At 34.3% G+C, this 24,833-nt stretch overlaps 1 protein-coding gene across 4 annotated transcripts in view; it reads left to right on the plus strand.

Annotated features, from left to right (window-relative positions):
* Positions 1–24,833, plus strand: part of LOC139703464 (ubiquitin carboxyl-terminal hydrolase 9X-like) — a 119,142-nt gene that overhangs the window by 86,143 nt on the left and 8,166 nt on the right. For all 4 annotated transcript variants that reach the window (XM_071606932.1, XM_071606935.1, XM_071606934.1 and 1 more), the window contains 8 exons: positions 1,157–1,377; positions 2,982–3,172; positions 12,771–12,944; positions 17,717–17,858; positions 19,786–20,536; positions 21,071–21,194; positions 21,750–21,978; positions 22,506–22,635. In XM_071606932.1, coding sequence (XP_071463033.1) covers positions 1,157–1,377; positions 2,982–3,172; positions 12,771–12,944; positions 17,717–17,858; positions 19,786–20,536; positions 21,071–21,194; positions 21,750–21,978; positions 22,506–22,635 — 1,962 coding nt within the window. The remainder of the gene's footprint in view (positions 1–1,156; positions 1,378–2,981; positions 3,173–12,770; positions 12,945–17,716; positions 17,859–19,785; positions 20,537–21,070; positions 21,195–21,749; positions 21,979–22,505; positions 22,636–24,833) is intronic.

A 24,833-nucleotide genomic window follows, 5' to 3' on the forward strand; every position in this document is an offset into this window, starting at 1 on the left:
CTGAGCCCCAGCCCTTAAAATGATATCTTTATATGTCCTATGGACTCTCCAGGGAAGAAATTCTTTTGTTGTTTGGTTGTTGTTGATCTCTTTTGTTTTGTTTCATTTTTCAGTGGTTGGGATCAAACTAATCTAGCAACTCAAGTACCCTAGATAAGCACTTTACTCTGTATAGTGTTTTTTTCTGTTTTTGTTGTTTTTAATAAAAATAAAAACCTTTGCATTTTTTGTTTAGTTAGCTGATATATTTACATGATTGTATTTTTCAAGTGTATAAAGAAAATATAAGCTAAAAATTACTGACTTCTATAATACCATATTTGTGGTTCAGAATTTTTTTTTCTGTTGAAGGAAATTGTATATAGGTTGTGTCTTTTTTAGATTTCCCGTCATCTCTGAGAATATTGTGAAAAGTGCTCTTTAACTTTGGGATTTTTATTTTTTGGATTTCTTTTCATTAGTAATACATATATCAGTACATGCAGGTCCTATTCTACTTGCTACACCACTTGCTGTTGAATGTAGTCTTAAACTATATATTCTGTTATTGATTAATATTTATGTTGTTTTTGGTTTTAAGCCAGGCAGAGGGGAATATAAGTGATTTATAGTTCTTAACATTATATTAAATATCATTGCCTCATTGGCTCTTCACAATAAAATTGTGGTTATAGACAAAGCATTTGTTATTTTCTTAATACTTAATAAAGAAAGATCTAAATGTTCATGTGAGACATACTTTTTATGAGTCTGAACCTAAGTGATCTTGGGTTGAATTAAAACTAAGAAAACTATAATGTTCTGATTATTTAAAAGTTCAGAAGTATCTTAAGGGCCAAGTATATAAAAATTAAATAAATAAAGCCAATGGTATAGTTAACACATCAAATTTTAATATTAATTTTTAAATTTTATAAAATTTTAATATTATACTATATATTATTGTTTCCATGATGTCTATAAATGATATTAACTCCAGAGGTCTTCAGTAAGGATCTATAACACTTGCTCATGTTATTAAAGGATAAACAGTACTATTGCGAAGTACCTTTAGTGGTCAAAATTTTTGCTAATATTAGTTAACCCAGTGGATCTGCAAGCAGACAGAAACATTATTTTCACGTTATAAGCATCTTGTTTTTTTTACTTCTTTCAGCTTGTGAAGCACTTACTGAGTGGGAATATCTGCCGCCTGTTGGACCTCGGCCACCAGAAGGATTTGTGGGGCTCAAAAATGCTGGTGCAACTTGTTATATGAATTCTGTGATTCAGCAGTTATACATGATTCCTTCCATTAGGAACAGTATTCTTACTGTTGAAGGCACAGGTAGTGATATAGATGATGATATGTTCTGGGATGAGAAGCAGGACATTGAGGTAAATTTTAATTATTTTTAACTATTTGATGGTAGTGCTAGAATCTCTGAGCCACTGCCTAGTGTATTACGGTGCTCATTATGTAATAGACTTAAAACTCCATAGTTAGCAATTTTTGTCAGTTTCCTGTTTGTCTTTCAAGCAAGCACAGTTAATATAACCATGTTTTGTGAGTCCTGTTTAAGTGTTTGACTATTAAATTACATTTTCATTCTTTTAATTTTTAAAGTTATTGTGTCTATTCTAATGAGGCTACTTATCAGACGTTTTCAGGGTAGATAAAGCCAAAGAAAAGTGAAGTTTTAGTGGCAGATCAGGGTATATATACTAAGACATGGCTGTTAAATATGTGAATTATGGAAGACAAATTAACTGCCTTTCACTTTTTCTTGCATATATGCCAAGAAGAACTAAGTGTGGAGGGCTGGGATTGTGACTCAGTGGTAGAATACTTGCCTGACATGTATGAGACACTGGGTTTGATTCTCAGGGTCTATCAATAACTGGAAAAAATGTAATAAATAAAATTTTTGAAAAAGAACTAAGTATGGGTCAAATTATGACAATAGTGGTAATATTTCTTTCCCCATTTCTAAAGTTTTTTTCCTTCAGTGATCAGAAATAGTTTGTCAGGTAATAATCCATCATTTAGGAAGTTTCTGAATCATACACCTGCCTCCATCTTCTAGAATCTAATAAAGCATACCCAACCAGCAGTAAGGTCTGATTAAGTTTACCATTTTAGTATCTGTAGGGTATACAATCTAGAAAAGAACCACACTGGTGAAATTTGGTTGTGCATACCATCCTGCTAAAGGTATTGAGTTAAATATAAAGATGGCTAATCACATAGAAAAAATAAATCAGGCAAAAAAATGTGATAATATTTCATCTTTATGTTATCTGCTCTTTCTTTCAGTAGGATTGTCTGTATTTACTAATTCCTAGACTGTGAGCTTCTCAAGGAAAGGAACTATTCATTTCTCTATTATAGTAAACTTCAAATACAAAGAAAACAGAAAGATCTTCAGTCTTCTCCAAAACAAATAAATTATACTCTTTCGCTACATTGAGATTATGACTTTTAGAAATGCTTTTTGTCAGATTATTACTACAGCAACTATTACTATTCATTCTACTATTACTACAGCAACCCTATATTTATTTATGGTTATTTATTTATTAACATTTATTTATGGCTATATTTATTGAATGTTAATAATTCTGGTTGTGTGTCTAATTATTTCATACTAACCATGAAGAATAGTTCCCATAAGAAGATATTGAATCTTAAAAAGATAGAATAACTTACTCCCCAGAAGTTACTTAAGTCAGTGAACTTATTTTTCTCTATTCTAGTGTACTTGAACAAATGTTACTACCTCCAGTGAAACTTTAATAATATTATTTTATTATTATTTTCTAACTCACCTGTAAAATTTTTTATGACCTATTAAAAAAACACTAGTATTCTAAATTGAAAGATTAATTTAGAAAGAAGAAATACAGAATAATGCAAGTCGTTTACCATTTGGTATTTCTTTAAACTTATTCCTCTACTTTTAAAGTTAAATTAGCTCATCAGTGATGTTTTTGGTCTGTAGAATAATGTTGATCCCCGAGATGATGTATTTGGATATCCTCATCAGTTTGAAGACAAACCAGTATTAAGTAAGACAGAAGATAGGAAAGAGTATAATATTGGTGTCTTACGACACCTTCAGGTCATCTTTGGTCATTTGGCTGCTTCCCAACTACAATACTATGTGCCCAGAGGATTTTGGAAACAATTCAGGTAAATAATGGGTGAATGATCACTTTAGTTTTATAAAACTAATGCACTCACTTTAAACTTCTAAAAGATATGTTAGAACATATATTTATTTAATGTTTAAATAATGATAGTCCTCTAGCTGTACTTTTTAGTCAATTTTTCTTTACTATTGTCCCAACTGGAAAGGCTTAAGTGCTTTTACTCTCTTAACATATCACTTGTTTTGTATTTTGTTAAACTTTGAACTACAAAAGAGAATATAGGTTTTCTCCTTGATTTAATTTTATTCTGAATTGAAGCAGATATCAAATGTATTTTCTATGTAGTTTGTCATTTATTTGTTTGGGTTTTGTTTTGATACTAGGGAATGAACCCAGGAGAACTTTTCCACTGAGCTACATCTTCGTTCTTTTTTTTTTTTTTGGAAGAAGAGTTATGCCAAATTTGCCATGTCCTACACAACCAAGCATGGTACCAGTAAGGGCTGATGGGGGATTAGAAAAGAAAGACTCACAGATGTCAACATAAATAGCTGGGATCAGATGGAGGTGTGCTCTCTGATGGACAAGCAGATCTGAAGAGTTATTCCAGCAGTCTTTATTTATATATGACTCATTATCAGGTTAAAGTCTTTGCAAGCATTATTCTTTGTACTCAGGAAAGTTACATAATTAGAAACATCTATGCAGCTTTTCCACAGTTGCAGTGTACACTGTTAAGAGCTTTATGCTGCTCTCAAGGAGGCCCATTGTTGAAAGTTACTGTTAAGCGGGTAGGTTCAGGAATACCAGAGCTTAAGAAACATTGTGGTTATCTAGCATGAGAATTCTTCTGTACCCTGGAGCTGTGTACCTGAGATCAAGGTCGAAGCTGATAAGACTCTTGCACATAGCCTCTTCAGGTGGGGTATTACCATGCCAACTAGGTATCCTGTGCCCTTGCACAGTCCCACGCAGCAAGTACACCACAGCCATGAAGTCTTCAGAAACCCCCAGTCTCAAGTCACTGCTCTCCTAGTCTCTGTCACCACTCTCCACATCTGTTCCTTTTTTATTTTTTAAATGCAAGTGATGGGTTAAAACTTGGAGTCATTAGATTTCTCCTCAGAAGATTTGGCATCCAAAACTGTATCACAACATATTCCAAAGAGTAAAACCATTTAGATCATTAAGTATTTGTTTAGCAAGCCATGTGTGATCCAGAGTCAATTTGACTTTCTTGAATATCTTGGCTATGATGGTATAACGTATTAGATCCAGGCTCATTGTTTCCTTACCAAATGCCCATTAAGTGATTTATAATTTTCTCCCAATTCCATTGAGAAGCTGTGACCCAAGTATATCTGCAGTTAGCATGGCAGCCAAGCTTTAAATTTAAATTTAGCCAAGTCAGTAACAAATTGAGCATTTTGTATGCCTTTGGATAAGGATATAGCAGCAGTCATGATAGAGACTAAAGCAGATATCAAGCTGAATCTCCAGTTATAACAAGACTTAAGAGCATGCTGGTTTCTCCTATCTGGGAATGAGTCTATTATAAGACTTGAACTCCAGTATCAGAATTCCAGGGCTCTCAAATATTAGCTGTAGTCAAAAATAAACGAAGGTTATTATAACACAAGTATCCCTGACCTCTGTTATCTCATAATGCATTTAGTCACTTTACAGTTTATAACAATTACATAATGAATTTTGTTGTCCTGTTTACTTTCATATTTCTGGAAATTAAAACAGGCCACAACAAGACAATGTTTATTCACAGATCAGGTAGTAGGGAGGCTGTCAAGCCTCTAAAGGTCTCTTTGTATTCCACCACCACTAAAGGTCAGAACATTACTTATAAATTCTCCAGGGATCATAGATTTTTGATTTAGGTGTCCCTCATCAACTCTGTAAGACCAATCCAAAATATATTCATTACTACTATAGACATTATGACATACTGGCCAAGTGTTGGCATACACTATCCATTTAGGAAAGGCACCCAGTTCTATCATTGGGGAGTTCCATTTTTAAAAACATCTTAATATATTTAGTTATATCCCAAGGGCGAGTGAGTTTGGCTATCTTAGGTCCCCATACGCTATCATCTTGGAACAGAGCACAAATGGGAGCTTGAAACTCGGCTCTTTGTGCAGATATGTAAGAAGTTTGTACCACTTTAGTGTTAGCAATACTATAGTAACCAGCCTAACCTGTACTGGAGCCATCAATACTGTAAGTGCCTCAGGTATTGGCTGGGTGCATACTATTTTTGGAAAAATAAGACACTCTAGCAAACTGAATAAAGCCTATTATGAGGATAATGATTTTCTACTTGGCAGAAAAATCAACAGAAGCCACTTGTTATAGCCATCCTTATTGGACTGAAAACAGTACTACAATAAGAGAAGGCTCTGTAGAACTGGATTTCTACCTTTACTAAGCTGAGAAACAAGATCATGAAATGGGATTAAAGATGTTTGAGTAAAGAGCAAGATGAAGCCATTTGATAACTCCTAAAGACTACCATATAGCTCCTAAAGGAAAAAACGTGTAGGCTCCTTTGAATTAATTTTAGTAGTTGTGCAATCTTAGTGACAGTTTCAGCTTTTATTAACACCACCTTTGTTTCTGCAGCAAGCTGTTGAGCACAGGCCTGAAAGGGATCCATACATAAAATATCAGAAAAGTGCTCAAATCTGTAGTAGATAATTGTAAGCTAGACCTTAACTATTTAATATCTTTCATTAACTTTTGAAAATCATTGAGAGAACATAAGACATCAGTTCTAATCTGTACATTTTGTTGACAAGTTTTACGTTCTTCAATTAAACTTCCTAAAAAAGGAGAGATGGTTTTGTACCTTTTCAATGGTAAACACAAGTCCATAGTGACAAAAACACTAAGTGAGCATACATTTGTAAAAGTATACCTGAATCAGGATGGGCCAAAATATGTCATTCATATAATGAATAAATATGCATTAGAGTACTGTTTTTGCACAAGAGCTATTGTTTGAGCTACAAAAAGTTTAACATAAAATAGGACTATTAGCCATACACTGTGGTAACATCTTCCAACAGTATATTTTAGTTGGCTCCTTAAGTTAATAGATGGAATGCTAAATGTAAAGCACTTACAAGTAGCTGGATGTGAAGGTTTAATGAAAAAACAATCCTTTAAATCTGTAACAGTTAAAGGATAATCAAATGGAATAGCTATGAAAGAAGGATGCTGAGACTAGAGAATCCATCAATTACCAGATTTTTTCCTTAATTACAGAAATTAGAATATTTCATTTCAAGGACTGAAAGTAGATTCAGTATGACCAGCTTATAGCTTTTCTTGGTCTACTATATGAGTTGGTTGAAGCTTCCCCCCAATAAGGGGCCATTGATTAACCTAGATGGGGTCATCTAATGTGCAGTTAGTTTTTCTGCTGTCTTATGGGTCAAAGACATACTCCTAATCATCCTATTGAAAAGATACATCCTAATCATCCTATTGAAAGGATGATTAGAAGTATATCCTAATCCATATTTTTCTTATTGAGAAGATTGTGCCACTGGAGAATACCTTCCTTGTTGATTTTTGCTGAATCCTTTGGGAATAAATCTTTGATCAAACATTTGAGAAGTGACCACAGATCTAGGACTCATTAGTAAAAGGACTCGTTACTATATCACAACCCTATAAATGTACTGGCAAACTTTTAAGACTATAATGATTGAAATGTCTCTTGTTTCCTTCTGAGACTTTCCATCGAAGATACTGAGCACTTTGTACAGATTGAGAAATATTATCTAAGCCTTCCAAATTCGTATAGACTCTATGTAAAGACCAATTTTTAGGCCAGTATACTATGGAATAACAGATACATCTGCCACAGGGTCTATAATACCTTGAAATTTTTTTTGGTTGTTTATTTTAAGCTCGAATTGAAAGCGTTCTTCCTTACTAATTATTTCCTTACTAATTATCTTTCCTTACTAATTATTCCCAATATGTCTTATCTGATGAGCCAAATTCTTGACCACCTCTAAGTATTTGTGATAGAAATTTTTCTTGTTGATCAATAAGGCCAAAGAAGAAATGGAACTAAATTATTTTTTGGAAGTTCTTGAACGATGGAATTGGTGATTTTTAGTTCTCCTGTAAAATCTGGATCTATTACTCCTGGCAGTACTTGAAATCCCTTCACAGTTAGCCTTCTCTGTTCCACTATAAGTCCTACTGTGCCAGAAGGCAAATGGCCATAAATACCAATGGGTGTTGGCCTATTTTGGGTATCAGTACATTCCTGGCAGTAGGGTGGAGGTTTAATTCTGCACATCCTGCTGGGGCCCTGTGTGGAGAGTGGTGACAGAGATTGGGAGACCAGTGTCTGAGATTGGGATTCCTGATAAGTTTACTGCTGTGGATATTTGATGACTCTGAAAGTTTCTGTGCAAAGGCATAGGATGCCCAGTTGCAATGGGAATGTCCTTCATGCTAGAGTCTTATCAACTTCAACCTTATTCTCAGGCACACAGCTCCTAGGAGTGAAGGAGTTTCCTTGCTAAAATAATCACAATGTTTCACCTGTTCCACTTCTCCTTAATCTGCCCTGGAATTAGTAACTTTTAATCAATGGACTTTCTTGAGAACTGCACAATGTTCCTAACATTGCACATTGCAGCTATAGTATGTAGATTGCTGATGTAATTCTTTAGACCTGCTTCTCCATCAGAGAGCAGCACTCTACCTGACCCCAGCTGTTCAATCTTTAAGATCTGTGTTTGTGAATCTTATTTCCTTCAATCTCCCATCGCCCCTCACCAGAACCTGCTAATTTGCCGCACTAATCACAGCAGCCCTATACAGGTCCTAGATGGTGGGAAGAAAGGTTTGGCAGGATTTTGTCTGCTCTGGAGTGAGTGACAGTGTCCCCACAGTTTGACAGGGCCAGGGCTGGCCTGCCTTTTGTTTCCCTTCTGAAGAGGCAAATATTATCCATGTGTATTCATTTGAGATCTGTGTTCATTTGTTCCAGTGTTTACCACTGTGGCAACAAGGACACAGGCCTGGTTTGGCTTGCCTTTGTATTTTGGCCATGTAGCTTTCCTCAGTCTCTGGCTAAATGCCCACTCTGTCCACAAGTAAAATATACCTTTTAGAATTTTTATTCTTCCAAGCTACCAGGTATTTTTTAGGGTTTAGCCAAAGTTACTCTTTGAACATACATGCTCCCAGTTTCAGTACAGAGACATACAAAATCAGTAACCATTTCTTTCTCATTATAACAGTGGATGAGCTCCTGACAGGTTTTCTTAGCATTTTTAACAGCCACTTTAACCACTAAATTGTCAGCATCTGTTTCTTTAATCACTTCACTAATAGCTTGATATAGCTGTACCACAAAATGTGTGTAAGGTTCATCAGGACCCTGTTTAATGTTAGTGCTGCCCGTAGTCTGTTCTCCCTTATTTGGCAACTCTCTCGAGTCTTTTTTCTTTTTTTTCTTTTTTCCTTTTTTTTAATATTCATTTTTTAGTTATAGGTGAACACAATATCTTTATTTTATATGTATGTGTAGCTGAGGATCGAACCCAGTGCCTCATGCATGCTAGATAAGTGCTCTCCCTCTGAGCCACAACCCTAGCCCCTCTCTCCAAGTCTTTTTTTAAGCAGCTACATTTATTTGCAGGTAGACCTGTATATCAGAATTCAGCTGGAGAATTGTGTCAGCAAATTGTCCAGTTCCAATCATCATTTTATAAATGATACTAACATCATAAGCTTGATTCTGTCACCCTTTTTTGTACTAAGTTCTGTCCATTTAGATTTTTTAATCACTCCCTGATAAGTAGATCTTAGCTAGTGTGAGCCAGTCATTGGGAATTAAACTTCATTGGCAAGAGATTCTAATAAGCTCTGTACAAATGGAGCTCTGGGGCCATATATAGAATTTGTACCTTAAGTTTTTTTAAGAGTTTTTAAAGGAATGGGCTCAACAAAGCCTCTGGCTAGAATTATTAGGATCATATCTTCAAAAACAGGATATATATTGGGCTGGGGTTGGGGCTCAGTGATAGAGTATTTGCCTAGTATGTGCAAGGCCCTGGGTTCGATCCTCAGCACCACATATAAATAAATAAATAAAAGGCATTGTGTCTAACTACAACTAAAAAATAAATATTAAAAAAAAAAAAGAATATATCTAAAATCTCCATTGCTCTCAAATCCCTGTTCTCTTCAATGTCCTTATTAGACTCCTCCCCGGAGACCCCTTCTATACCTTGAGTATGTCCATCCCACTAAGCCCCACTATCCATTCCTGTTTATTGTCAGAAAATGAGAGCTCTGGTGTAACAATTGAGCTCTTCTAACAGAATTACCTCTTTTTTAAAGCATATCTTTAAACACAGAAACATAATGATCCTTTTTTTTTTTTTTTTTTTTCTGGATCCTGTATTTCCCTTGTTTTTGCATGTGACCCTTAATGGATCCTTACCTCCTTACCTAAAGGATTTTTTTTATCTGATGCATCCTCAGTTATCTAGTTATCTAGTTATTGAATAAAATACACTAAGTGCAGTGGTTCACACCAGTAATCCCAGAAGCTCAGGAAGCTGAGGTAGGAGAATCTCAAATTCAAAGCCAGCCTTAGCAACTTCTGAGCCCCTAAGCAACTCAGAGAAACCTGAGACCCTGTCTTTATAAAAAAGGGATTAGGGATATGTCTCAGTAGTTAAATACTAGGTTCTACAGTGTCTAAACAAAGAAATAAAATATTTAGAAATCAATATAACAAAACTGGCAAAAGATGTCTACAATGAAAACTATAGAACACTGAAGGAAGAAATTGAAGATTTCAGAATACGGAAAGATCTCTCATGTTCTAGGATAGGCTGAATTGATATTAAAATGGCCATAGTAACATTTTATGATTTATAAAACTATTATTTTGGGGGGGCAGGGGGGGATGCCAGGGATTGAACTCAGGGGGCACTCAACCATTGAGCCTTATCCCCAGCTCTATTTTTTCTTTCTTTTAAAATTTTATATTTAGTTGCTGATGGACCTTTATTTATTTATATGTATTACTAAGAATCAAACCTAGTACCTCACATACGCTTGGCAAGAACTCTGCCACTGAGCCACCCAGCACCATCCCCCCAGCTCTGTGGGTATAAATATAAAACTTAATAGATCCTGATGATACTGTAAATGTTCTATATCTTGACTGTCATAATAGAAACAGACATACCCATGATAATTGTTTACAAGCACATACACAAAAATGGTATAAACTAGACTCAAGAAATCTGAATGTGATTGAAGCTTACACTGGTATCAGTACTGATCCTGATAATTGCAATACATATATAGTTTTGCAAGAACCTGCCAGTGGGGAAACTGGTTAAGAAGTTCACTTTTTGCTCAGATCTGTGGGGAATTGATTCCAAGAGCATTTAGATAATAAATTTTGCAAATTCTTACTACAAATAAATTATGACCTTATGACCTACCTGGTCTATCAGAAAGAAAAGAAAAAGAGTGACTAACATCTGTGAGATAGGAAACGTAAGAATTCTACAGGAGCTACTAACTTGAAGATTTTAGGCTATAATGCAAGGTAGAACATTGACAGAGAAACTAGTGACATTCCTTACTTCTGGAGAGATTGCGTAGAGTTGAGGTAAACTGAAAATATTGTTTATAGTAAAAAAGCTGCAAAAATTAAGTCACCTTTAATTTCTGTTGAGTATTCTGGAGCTAACTATCATTACATGTATGAGAGGGGAAATAGTCTGGTAGGAAAAGAACTACATGAAAGAGTTAGAGGTAACAGTCTTTACAAACTCTTAACAATTATAAAAGCACGATCTGAAAAGATGAACTACATCTCAGATGCAACTCAGAAAATCTTAGTTTTAAGTTTGGGGGGGTTTCTGTTTAGTTTTCATTTAAAACAACCTCCCTAAGCTACCCATACTGCCTGCCTCCCTTAGATTCCTAGAAAAATCTACTTATCTGGACAACAAATAAGTAGTTGACAGGAATTAATGATAGAAGTGTCTGACTACAAAAGCTAATATTAGGACTTATGTTGTAATATTGTTTGGTGGTTGAATAACTTTTACCATTGTAAAATTTAACATCCTGTTTCCCACAAGAATGGCCTTTTTTTTTTTTTTTTTTTTTTTTTTTTGAGAAAGAAAGGGGGTCTCTCTTAAGTTGCTTTTAGCACCTTGTTTTTGCTGAGGCTGGCTTTGAACTCGCAATTCTCCTGCCTCTGAGACTGTAGGCATGCACCATCACACCCATTTTAGTCTATATAAATTTAAAATGAATTTTTAGTGTAGTGAAATCTTTTTAAATTGTGAAAATTCACCCTGATGTGGATGAATAAGACAATGTAGCTCAATGGCAAATTCAGAAAATTGCCATACATTTGCTAAAAATAATACATTCTCCAGGTGTGGTATGAATAATGTTAAAGTAGATATTCTTGGTACTTTCCACTACATCATCTGTTTTGCCAATAGTAGTTCTTATTTTGGTGGTGGTTGTGATTGTTTGGTATTACTAGGGAATTGAACCCACTATGCTACATCAACCAAGCCTTTGGGGTTTTTTAAGTTATTTTTTATTTTATTTTATTTCGATATAGATATTAACGTCCTCCCCTCCTCCCCCTCCTCCCCTCCCCCTCCTCCTTCTCGTCCCCCTCCCTCCCCTCCCATTCCCCCTCCCCCTGTCTTCCCTCCCCCTCCTCCTCTCCCCTCCTCCCCCCTCCTTCTTTAGTTTTTGTTGGACACATACCTTTATTTTATTTTTGCTGAGGATTGAACCCAGCATCTCACACATGCTAGGCAAGCGCTGTACTACTGAGCCACAATCCCAGCCCTCTTCTCAATACTTTGAGAAAAGGTCTCACTAAGTTTCCAAGGCTAACGTCAAACCTGTAAGCCTTGTGAATATCTGAGATCCCAAGCATGTGCCACAATATCTCATTTTGTGTGTACACAGTTGATATTTAATTTTCTCAGAACTGATTCACATAAAATGTAGAATCACTTATAGTATTGAAAATACATTTATTCTAACAAAATGGTCAACTTTTTCTTTTTCCTTTTTTTATTTTTTAATTGTATATTTTATGTGGTGCTGAGAATCGAACACAGTGACTCTCACACATGCTAAGCAAATGCCCTAGCCCTTTCTTTTTCTCTTTTCACTTGGAAAAATGCTTTAGGGATAAAGTGTTATGACTATTTTACTGAATCACACAAAGAATAAACACAGAATTGTGAGGAAAAATAACTCTAGTATCGTCATATGTTGGGTTTCTCTGACTTGAAAATGATACTACTTGAATTAAAAAATATATGAAATACTGTATCTCATAAAACAAACATTCTATCATCAATCTGAGTTACACCAAGAGTTTTACAATAATTCATTAACTCTGCAATATTATTTTTATTATGAGCTTTATTTCCAATATCTTTACTATAAAATTTGCATTGGTTTATTTTATCTTCCCTTATGTAAAGAATAAACTTTTAGATTATGTTTCTGTCATCGTTATTTAGTTATGAAGATGAAATTTTGGGACTCTTATTCCTTGTTTTATTCCATTTATTTAATAGGCTTTGGGGGGAACCTGTTAATCTTCGTGAGCAGCATGATGCCTTAGAATTTTTTAATTCTTTGGTGGATAGTTTGGATGAAGCTTTAAAAGCTTTAGGACATCCAGCTATGTTGAGTAAAGTCCTAGGAGGTTCCTTTGCTGATCAGAAGATCTGCCAAGGCTGTCCACATAGGTAAGTTGCTGTGTTTTCAGTGTGTGCATATTGGTCTTTTTTAATAGTGTAAATAAAATTTTCACTTGTATTTTGAAGTATACTAATTATTGCCAAATGCCTAGGACTGTGAAGGATTTATATGCGTTTGCAATTTCCCACATTTTTATTGAATTTTCTCCCAAGGAATATTTTTAGTGTTTCATTGTTTCCTCATGCATTCTTACCCTTGCTCTGTCATCCCAACACGTAAAATGGTATTTTAGGAAAGCCTACAAATACTGTTGTAAAAGACCTTCTTTGTTCTAATATAATTTACTGTTGAAATATATTAATGTGTCTTCTAAATGTATTTTTAAGTCATCATCAGTTCTTGTTCTTGAAATATTTCAGGTATATTTTCATATCAAATGATTTAGTAGGAAGGACTATATTTTGGCTTTGATATAATCAAAAAGGAAATTTTAGGTTCCTAATAAAAAGAAAAAGCCATTGGTTTAGTTCAGAAAGGTCGTTAATGGATGATTATCATTTGAATGTTTTACTTCAAAACTTGTACTTGATGTAATGTTGATTTGAAATTTTTTCTCACCAAAATACTATAATATTTTCAGTGGTACATGGTGGCACACACCTATAATTCCAGCTCCTCAGGAGACTAAGGCAGAAGAGTCACAAGTTCAAAGCCAGCCTCAACAACTCAGAAAGACCTTGTGTCTAAAGAAAATACAAAAGAGGGCTGGATATGTGGCTCAGTGGTTAAGCACCCCAAGGTTCAATTCCTGGTACCAAAAAAGAAAAAAGAAAATTTTCTCAACCATGTTAAATATAAACATTTAGTAAAGCAGGTCCTTTTGAAGGTAAGAACTAATGTAGCAAAAAGTGATAACTACATAAAGGAAATTTTTTCATCATTTCATAGTGCTGTTCACTCACAAGTTGAGAGGCATTCATTTCACTTAGCCAACTTTCAATCCTTTGAAAACTTTTACATAATTTTAGAAATACAAATATATCACTTTTTGATAACCTGTTTCTTTTAGTCTTCAGTTTTTCATCTTTTAAAAGTAATTGGAAATTAATACTTTATTCTGTTTAGTCAAAATATCCAAAATTCAAAAGTACACATGCTCTCTAAACTTCTTATTAGATATATATACAAGTCCCAAGTTGTCTTATATTAAAGGGCATTGTGGTTTTAGAATATTTTAATTTTTCTGGAATATATATATTGTTCAGGATTTCTTTTTTTTCTTCTTATGAAGGCAGATATCTGATCATACAGCAATTTGCATAACTCATTTATATAAGTGATTTTATTTTTGTTTCTATCTTGTTTCTCCTGACTAAAAGTTTATAAATATTAAGGTCTGTGACCTAAATATATCTCCTGTACTTTACTCATCTCTTTTTGATAAATGAATTTAATGGTTGAGAATGTATTCTTCCTATCTCATATTCTGATTTTATCATATGTGTCATCACAAATTTTGGGTCACTGTTGTAAAATATTACCAGAGTTTGGACTGCTGACTCATTCTCATGTTATTTAATCTGGACTTCTTTTTATAACTAGAACCATATACTAGAAGCAATATAGACTATATTGTTTGAACTTGTTAGAAAAGCTTCTTGTACAAAAATTGAAAAACACTTAAAAATTCACCCTTAGTAATAATAGTAGTCTAAAACGACTTTTTAAGAAACATGAAAGCAGCTGGAGATGTAGCTCAGTTCTAGAATGTCCCTGGGTTCAATTCCCACTACCAAACAAACAAACAAAAAGTCTAGAATAACCGTGTTCCGAACTTGATGAGTCTTAAACTTATCATGAATTCTGTTTGAACAGCTTGTCTTGCATAAGTCCATTTGTGCCAGGTGGATGGGGTATGTTGCAGAAAAGTCAAAGATAAGTCCCTGGAGACAGAATGGGAGGTACATGATTTGTTGGGGGAAATTTACAAGAGATTAGTGTCTGCTCCAAAAAGTGTGACAGTTGACAGCACCTCTCTTCTCATGGTACAGTGATAGCCAACTGGCCACGTGACTCAGCCTTTCCAGATTGCCTTCAGTTCCAATCTAGGATGGGAACTTTATATATATGTAGATATATATGTTTTTGTATGTTATTCTGCAGAAGCAGTGGCATCATCAGCATTAGCTAAGGTTAGTTTAGCTTAAGTTTGTTTATATGACCAGTCTTTCAAGGAGCAGCTCTCCTGGTATACATCTTGCCCTGGTTCCCAGTGTGCACAAAAGCAAGCCAGTGTTCTTCAAAATAATATATGTCTTTTTTTTTTTTTTTTCTAGACAAGGCTCTTGTTATTGTTCTTAGAATTTTGGAAACAGAAAGGGAACACTTGGAGACAAGTGTTTTACTATCTTCCTCTGCTTTAGGGATGATACAACAGAAATACAGGAAACAGTGAGGCTAGACAAACCTCATTTCAAATGACCACTGCACCTCATAAATGAAATCAAAATTGTCTACCAGCTTTCTCTCACCCTAGTTTCATTATCTTTTCTTACTCTTTTGTGTTTCATTTCATGTTCAGTATGCTTTTATCATTGTTTTAGAATATACTCCTCCTGCTTTAACAAAAAATATTTTAAAAGTTTGCTATCAACAGTGTGCCATTTCTCTTAATTCCCTCAAAAGGACATGTCAGTGATTGTCCTCTACCATCTAGATTTGTATCAGTGCATTCCATGACAGTCATACCATTACAGTAGAATCACCTAAACATTGTATCAGAGTAGGTCCCTGAGTAACTGTCACATTGCTATATGATTTCCCCCTGGCCACAAAAGATTATTGTTATTCTAATAAAACTTTTTTTCCCCCTTGCATCAAAACTAGTTATCATGGAGACAAACTTCTTCCAGCTTGTGTTACAGAAGAGACTGCCCAACTCAAGGCCCAGCTACAGTGATTTGACCACTGCAACAACATTCTTGTCAGAACTTATTCCTAAATCTATGTTCACTTCTGCAAATCCCCTCCTTTTGCTCACATCACCTGACAGCTCCCAGTGAAGTCACTGCCCAGGATATAGAAAGAGAGAGGAAAGATCTCTTAGACAAGAGGTGCATTTGGGGTCTTCCAGAGTTGTAGCTGTGCACATTGTTCTAAGTGCTACCCAACTGGGAACACAAAGCATCCTGACATCCTCACTAAACATTTCTTGAGCATTATAGGATTTTCTTGATAACTTCCTCTGAAGGATTGTGGGACCTACTTGGTGCCGCCTACACACACACACACACACACACACACACACACACCCTTAACAGATAAGAAAATTAGACCTGCAATATTCCTTAACCAAATTTAGATTCTTCTGAGCCTTTTTCTTAATCAGACCCCACCTTGGGCTTCTGTATCCAGTTTTAGTATACATTCTGCTAAGTCAAGTATAGATAGAACCCCCTTGCTTGACATCTGAGCCAGTACTGTATACTTCACCTTTGATGCCTAAGCCTGTTTTATCAAGAGACTTGTTAAGCCACTTTAGCAACAGTGCCCCATTCTTTAGGTCTCATTTTAGTAATTTTCTATTTCCACACTCCATGGTTCTACAGTTGTCTTGTTCTTATACTCAGTTGAACTTGATCTCTCCCCTTTGTGATACAGCCCTCATTACATTTTCTTTGACAAGGTCACAGGTTAAATGATTACCAAGTCTGTCTGGTTTATAAGTGGTAGAAATTTCAAATGCTCTGGCTATGCAACATGTGTTCATGAACATAAAACCAAAAGGCAGCATTGCCCCTCTGTTGTATTCTTCTGGCAGCTTTGGGCTTAAAAGGCTGTTTCTGCCTTCCAGTGTTCTGGCATCTTGTCTTTTCAGACTCCCATACTCATCTTCATCCTCCCCAAAATTATATTCCCATTTGTCATAAGCAACATCTTCCCACAGAACCTCACTCATGAAATTTCATCTTAGTAGAACCTTCCAATCTTATTTGGTGTTATAATCTCTTTTCTCAGACATATCTTCTTCTAGGAAAAATCTGGAAGGTTTCAGAAACATCAGTTTACAATTTGTTTTCAGAAACATCTGTTTACAATTTGCTTTAAAAAGATGTCCTTTGAGCTTCAGCTGTCCTCTGTGCTGTAGTCAACCACAGGAATCAAGCTGGAGCCCGTGTGACTAGGATATAGTCTTTGCTTAGCAAGCAGAGGTCCTGTATTTGATATCCAACACTCCCTGTACTGGAATCCAGATAGATGCACTTCCAAAAACAAAAGCAGCACTGGAGCCTTCAGCATCCCCTGGTACTGAACCCAGGACACCGCCTAGGAGGATGGAAAAGCTGGACAGCGACAGACACAGCCTGGAAGAGATAGAACAAGAGGGCCTGGATGACAGTGTGCTTTCCATCCCACGTTAGAGGGAAGCTCAAACTTTGTAGCTCCAGTTTCCTTCTTTAAAGGGAGCATAGAGATGTATCTTCGTTTTGTTTTTGTTTTGTAGTGCTAGGGATTGAACCCAATGTTTCGTGCATGCAAGGTAAGCCCTCTACCAAGCCACATCCCTAGCTCTTATAGCCAGCCCTCTAGCATGTATTTAATTAATGTGAAGATAAGCATAAAAGAATCAAATAGTGTTCGGTACAAAATAAAATGACTAATAAAAGATAATTCCTACTTATTAATAACATTGTATGACTGATTGATTTGACATTATGCAGTAAGTACTGCAAAATTATTTTTCATCACCTCAACTAAAGATGACTGTTAGAAATGTAAAGAATAATCCTTTTGATCATTTTTTAAATAACACCTTTAGGTACGAATGTGAAGAATCTTTTACAACTTTGAATGTTGACATTAGAAATCACCAAAATCTTCTTGATTCTTTGGAACAGTATATCAAAGGAGATTTATTGGAAGGTGCAAATGCATATCGTTGTGAAAAATGTGATAAAAAGGTAAGTATTGGCTGGGATTGTGGCTTAGTTGTCAAGCACTTGCCTAGCATGTGTGAGGCACTGGGTTCAATTCTCAGCACCACATACCAATAAATAAATAAAATTCAAAAAATTCATCAACGATTCATAATTTTTTTTAAGGTAAGTATTGTACAATTTTCAAAATAATGATTACGTTGCTAGAACTGGGAAAATTCAGAGGTGCTTGTCCTCAATCTCAAAATTTGATAACCGCTCCATTTCTACTTAAGTATTATGGTTAGAAGAGCCACAATACTTTTTTTTTTTTTTAAAGACATTTTTAGTTTTCAGTGGACACAACATCTTTCTTTCTTTCTCTCTCTCTCTCTCTCTCTCTCTCTCTTTCTTTCGTTTATTTTTAAGTGGTGCTGAGGGTTGAACCCAGCATCCCGCACATACCAGGCGAGCGCGTTACTGCTTGAGCCACATCCCCAGCCCCACAATAATTCTTTTAAAGCTGTGTCAGCAAAAGAATATTGTAAAAGATATCATGTTTTTATGTACTTTAACAAGATTGTTTTCATCTCTGCTCTGAAATAGGTCACTGTTGAACTTAAACCTAAAGAGTTAATGCTAAAAATATTATGTTACATTGTAAATTACCCTTCTATTTCAGAAATTTTGCTAATTTCATCTTGTTGCAATAGAATTTTTAAAGCTGCTTGAAGTTGATCAACCAGATCAATTGATTTTTAGACTCAGCCAACTAGTTTTATTTTTGAAAACTCTGTATAATAAATGATAACATGTTTTTAAAAATACATTACAGTAAGTGACAGATAAGTCTTTTTCTCAGCTGTCATGCTTTCTCATCTCCAAGTTGCCTGTATTGTTTTGGCTTTAAACATTAATTGGGTTATATTTTATAAAGCCATATTGCCTATTTACCCACAACTCTGACAGTTAGTCAGTTTCTTCTTATTTTTGGCTATCTTTAATTTGCAATTTTTTTTTTCTTCTTTTTCATTTTGGGACTGGAAATTTAATCCAGGGGAGCTTTATACTGAACTGCGTCCCCAGCCCTTTTGGCTTTTTATTTTGAGACACTAAATTGCTGAAGGCCTTGCTAATTTGTTGAGGCTAGCATCAAACTTGGGATCCTCCTGTCTCAGCCAAGTCACTGGAATTACCTGTGTATGCCATTAAACTTGGCTTAATCTGCATTCTTTAAAGTAATAGTACTTTTTTCAAAGGCTAATAAGGATTAAAGCCATTAATACATGAATAGCTGTGTATTACATGACTTATAAGTCATGTAATAATTGCTGTTATCATTACTTACAGCAATTCTACTTATTAGTATAAAAGTAAATATTAAAGTGATTATTAGAGGGGCTGGGGTTGTAGCTTAGTGGTAGATCACTTGCATTGCATGTTTGAGGAACTGAGTTTGAAACTCAGCACCACATAAAAATAAATAAAAATATTGTGTCCACATACAACTAAAAAATATATATTAAAAAAAGTAATTATTAGAAAACAATAGAGGGGCTGGGGATGTGGCTCAAGCGGTAGCGCGCTGACCTGGCATGTGTGTGACCCAGGTTCGATCCTCAGCACCACATACAAACAAAGATGTTGTGTCTGCCGAAAACTAAAAAATAAATACCAAAAAGTTATAAATAAATAAATATTAAAAAATTCTCTCTCTCTCTCTCTCTCTCTCTTAAAAAAAAAAATAATAATAATAGAACCAGGTAGCCAATAGTGTTTTACTTACTAGTTTTTGCAAATTGTAAAAAACTGAGGTTATTTACATGTTTTTAGGCTTGGTAAACATTATTTAAAAATTATTCTATAATTGCCCTGTGTTATTTTGGTAATGAAATATTGTGAAAATATCATGTTTTTATGTAGTTTAACAGATTCTTTCCATCTTTGCATTTATATTGTTTACTAATTGCAGGTTGATACAGTAAAACGCTTGCTAATCAAAAAATTGCCTCCTGTTCTTGCTATCCAATTGAAACGATTTGACTATGATTGGGAGAGAGAATGTGCAATCAAATTCAATGATTATTTTGAATTTCCCCGAGAACTGGATATGGAACCTTACACAGTAGCAGGTGTTGCAAAGCTGGAAGGCGATAACATAAACTCAGAGAGTCAGTTGATTGGACAGAAGGAGCAGTCAGAAAGTGAGAATACAAGAAACACAAAATACAGACTTGTAGGTGTGCTTGTACACAGTGGTCAAGCAAGCGGTGGACATTATTATTCTTACATCATTCAAAGGAATGGTAAAGACGGTGAGAGAGATCACTGGTATAAATTTGATGATGGAGATGTAACAGAATGTAAAATGGATGATGATGAAGAAATGAAGAATCAATGCTTTGGTGGAGAATACATGGGAGAAGTATTTGATCATATGATGAAGCGTATGTCATACAGACGGCAGAAACGGTGGTGGAATGCTTATATACTTTTTTATGAGCGAATGGACACAGTTGATGAAGATGATAAGATGATAAGATACATTTCAGAGTTATCTGTCACTAGATCCCATCAGATTATTATGTCACCAGCCATTGAGAAAAGCGTATGGAAACAAAATGTGCAGTTTATGCATAATCGAATGCAGTATAGTTTAGAATATTTTCAGTTTGTGAAAAAATTGCTTACATGTAATGCTCTTTACTTAAATCCTGCTCCAGGTAAGTTTCTTGAAATTAGTTTCTTATTAAAAAATAATTCTTAACTTATTTTTAGAATTTCTTGTCAGACATCAATCTCTCTTTAAATATTTTCTTCATTTTCTTTATTTTTTAATATGCCTGTTAACCTTAATTCATGTGAACGTATCAGCATTTTCAGTTCAAGCTATTTTTAAATTAAAATTTTAAAATATCTTACCTTTGAAAAGTGAGACTTTAAGGTCTGGGGCTGTAGCTCAATAGTAGAGCAACTGCCTCACATGTATCAGGAACTGGGTTCCAATCATCAGCACCACATAAAAATAAATAAAGATATGTCCATCTATAGCTAAAAAAAATATTTTTTAAAAAAAGTGAGGCTTTGTGTTGGAGAAAGTAGAGGTGCTTTTATTTACTGAAACAATTATTTTGACTCAAGCATTTATTTGATTTTTAAAGACGTGTTTTAGTGAGGTATTAAAATAATCACTAAGCATTACTCCTGGAACCTGAAAATAAAGTCTGTTTGATTGCATGTGCACTGTTTATTTAAAGGACAAGATTACTTGTTACCTGAAGCAGAAGAAATAACTATGATTAGCATTCAACTTGCTGCTAGATTCCTCTTTACCACTGGATTTCATACCAAGAAAATAGTTCGTGGCCCTGCCAGTGACTGGTACATGGCTTTAGATTTCGTTCATATTGTACTTGAATTTGTTTAGTATACTGATTTATTTTTTTATAATATGGGTCTTTTAGTTCAAGATACAATGATGCTAAGAAAAATCTTATTAAAAATGTCTAATCTAAATATGCCATATTACTGAAAATGTGGTTTTCTTTTGTTAATTTGTTTTATATCTTCAGTATTGTTCATCATGAAAATATTAAGTTTATCTTCACTAAGTAAAATTCTTGCTTAGCATTAAAAAGGTAGATATTTAAATTGCTATATTCTTCAGTTGTTGCTGATTTTAATAGTATAGAGGAGTTTTTATTATAGCTCCTTGATTTAACAACTCTTTCAGCATCATTCACGTTAAAAGATGAAAATATTTGCAGAGACTCCTGAATTCATTTTGTAACATGGAAATAGATAGTCATCTGGTTTCATATTTGTACTATAACCAGTCATGATCATTATTTGGTTCAGAGAACCCTTTGTCTTTGTTATAGCAACCAAAATAAGCATATTAATAAAAATTCATAATCATAGATGTTTCTATTTTAGGTATGATGCTTTGTGCATTCTTCTTCGTCACAGCAAGAATGTTCGTTTTTGGTTTGCTCATAATGTTCTTTTTAATGTATCAAATCGTTTCTCTGAATACCTTCTGGAGTGCCCTAGTGCAGAAGTGAGGGGTGTGTTTGCAAAACTTATAGTATTTATTGCACATTTTTCCTTGCAAGATGGTTCTTCTCCTTCACCTTTTGCATCGCCAGGGACACATTGTAGTCAGGTAACTGCATACTTTCTTTCTAATTAAATACTTGAAAGTAAGTTTTTCTTTAAACAGGTGTAAAGAAGCATATTTATGTGCCTGTGTATGACATATTTACCATGCAGAAATGTGTCTACACATAAATGTTATGATACTGTGGTTCCTAAAAATTATTTTATGATAGTGAAAATAGTGATCATTAATCATTAATCTGAAAAGATGAAGAGAAGTTTCTATGAGTCACTTGTAGTTATTTAGCAAATTTTAAGGCCTGTATGCTGATTTATAATAACATAATTAATAATTACAAAATTTGTTAAGTATCTTGAATGCAAAAATTATAACACGCATTTTTATCTTTACAATTTAAACATTATAAAGGATCTTTATTGCAGTTCTTTTTTCTCACAAAGCAATTATATTTAATAATTTATTTCATGAAACTTTTACAGTATTTATGAACATGGTTCTTTTTATGCAAATAAAACTATACAGTTTATATATGCTGTTGCTGATAAAAATAACTGATAGTTTATTATTCATAGAAATCTGATAACTTGAGCTTGAGTGACCACTTACTAAAAGCAGTATTAAATCTCCTGAGAAGGGAAGTTTCAGAACATGGACGTCATTTACAACAATATTTCAATTTGTTTGTAATGTATGCCAATTTAGGTAAGAACTTTTCATAACTTTCAGTTTGTTTTATATTTATATATTAAATGAAAAAAAGATTTTAATCAGATGATGAGATGGAATTTGCTTGAGTGTGGCTGTCTGCAAATTTGTATAAGTTTTGAAGTTTGTTTTTCTGTTTTTTAGTTGTCGAATGGACCTTTATATTTTATTTATTTATATGAAGTGATGAGAATAGAACCCAGTGCTTCTCACATGTTAGGCAAGCACTCTACCATTGAGCTACACCTCTAGACTATAACGTTTTAAATGAAATTTCTCATCTTCTATTATAAAATAACTTAAGCACTTAACCCTTTTGTCCCTAACAGTCTTTAAGGTCAGATTCTATGTCTGATTTATGTTTACATCTCCTAATACTGCTTTTTTGAAAAATATTAACTACCCAGGCCACATCTCACACCAACTGAAAATCCTTAGAGTTAGGGTAAGGTATTACTGGTTTATAAAAGTATCTTCAATAGTTGTGAACTTGTCATGTTTAGAAATCACTTCCTCACAAATTAGGTTTAGGAATGAGATAAACATCATCATTCTAGATGGCACAACTCTATACCGTGTACAACTAGAGAAATGAAAGTTATGTTCCATTTGTATACAATGAATCGAAATGCATTTTGCTATCATTTATAATTAGAACAAGTTGGGGTTTTTTTAATATTTATTTTTTGGTTAGACACAATACCTTTATTTTGTTTATTTATTTATTTTTATATGGTGTTGAGGATCGAATCCAGGGCCTCGCGCATGCCAGGCAAGCACTCTACCGCTGAGCCACAACCCCAGATCAGAACAAGTTTTTTTTAAAAAATTGTAAATCACAAATTTTAAAAAAAAAAAAAAAATTTAAAAATCATATCCTCAAGAATTGAAGTAGTAAGCCAAACACTTTGACACATGTCTAATTATCCAGCAAACCAGTAAGGTAACGCAGGAAAATCACAAGTTGAAGGCTAGCCTGGGCAACTTTACAAGGTCATGTGTCCAAATAAAATTTTAAAAGGTATAAGAATGTTGCTTGGTGGCAAACCACCTGGGTTTAATCATCAGTACTAGGCAGTTGGTACTTTCATACAACCATGCATGAAGTCTTTACCTTGAAGTTTTTATTTCAAATGTAAAAATATCCAGGCTGAGCACTCAAAAAACTTATATTCTGTACAGCTATCATTTTAAATATTCCCTGTTCATAAGCCACACATCATGGTCTATAATAAAATCTAATTGTAGTTTCACCTGCCAGGAATACTTTGATATCTTAATGTTAAGTGCATAGGACCAGACATGTTTTAGGGTTTCATTTCTTGGTTTGACAAAAGTGAAGTGGTATGTTTGTAATACATTGTGTAATATCCACAGTACCCTGTGGCCAAATATATTAATATTTTTGTGATGAATAATGAATATTCACATTCACAGTAAGGGTGGTGTGTGCTTAAATAGCCTATTTCCCTTAAAAAGGTTATATTTTATCAGAAAATGAATTACAGTGCCAACTCAAAAAAATTCAAAAAATGATAAACCATGTGGAAAATAGTACAGAGGTTCCTCAAAATACAACTGATCTCATCCCAGAAACTCCAGTGTTGAGACAGAAGGGTTGCAAGTTCTAAGCCAACCTCAGCAACTTACACCCTGACTCAAAATAAAAAGATGTGGGGATGTAACTCAGTATATGTGTATATGGGCACATGCAAGAATTACTACTAAGGTAGTTAGCTGTTAATCCTTCTGTGTACTAGGTGTGATCCCATAATCCTGCTACTGGTTATGTCCAACTTTAAAAAAAAACAGTATGTCAAATCTATAGTTCTCTTAAAGCATTGTTCATAAACAGATATTATGTAAAGTGTGGTGTATAACAACAAATACACAAACAGTGGAATACAGACATAAAAAAAAGAATGAAATGGTCATTTGTAATAAAATGGATGAAAATGGAGAATATCATGTTATGTGAAATTAACAAGACTCAAAGAGACAAGCTTCACATGATCTCACTCAGATATATATTCTTAAAAGCTGGTAAGGAAGAAGATCAAGGAAAAATAGTGTTATGAAGGGGAATCTAAATATTTGAGACCTCTTTTAGCTTCAGGCATCAAAAGTTAAGATAAAAACAAAATGTACATCCATATTAGAAAATAAGAAATGTAGAAACAACAAATATAGGCATT

The sequence above is a fragment of the Marmota flaviventris genome, chromosome Y, assembly GCF_047511675.1.
Source record: "Marmota flaviventris isolate mMarFla1 chromosome Y, mMarFla1.hap1, whole genome shotgun sequence".
Lineage (NCBI taxonomy): Eukaryota > Metazoa > Chordata > Mammalia > Rodentia > Sciuridae > Marmota > Marmota flaviventris.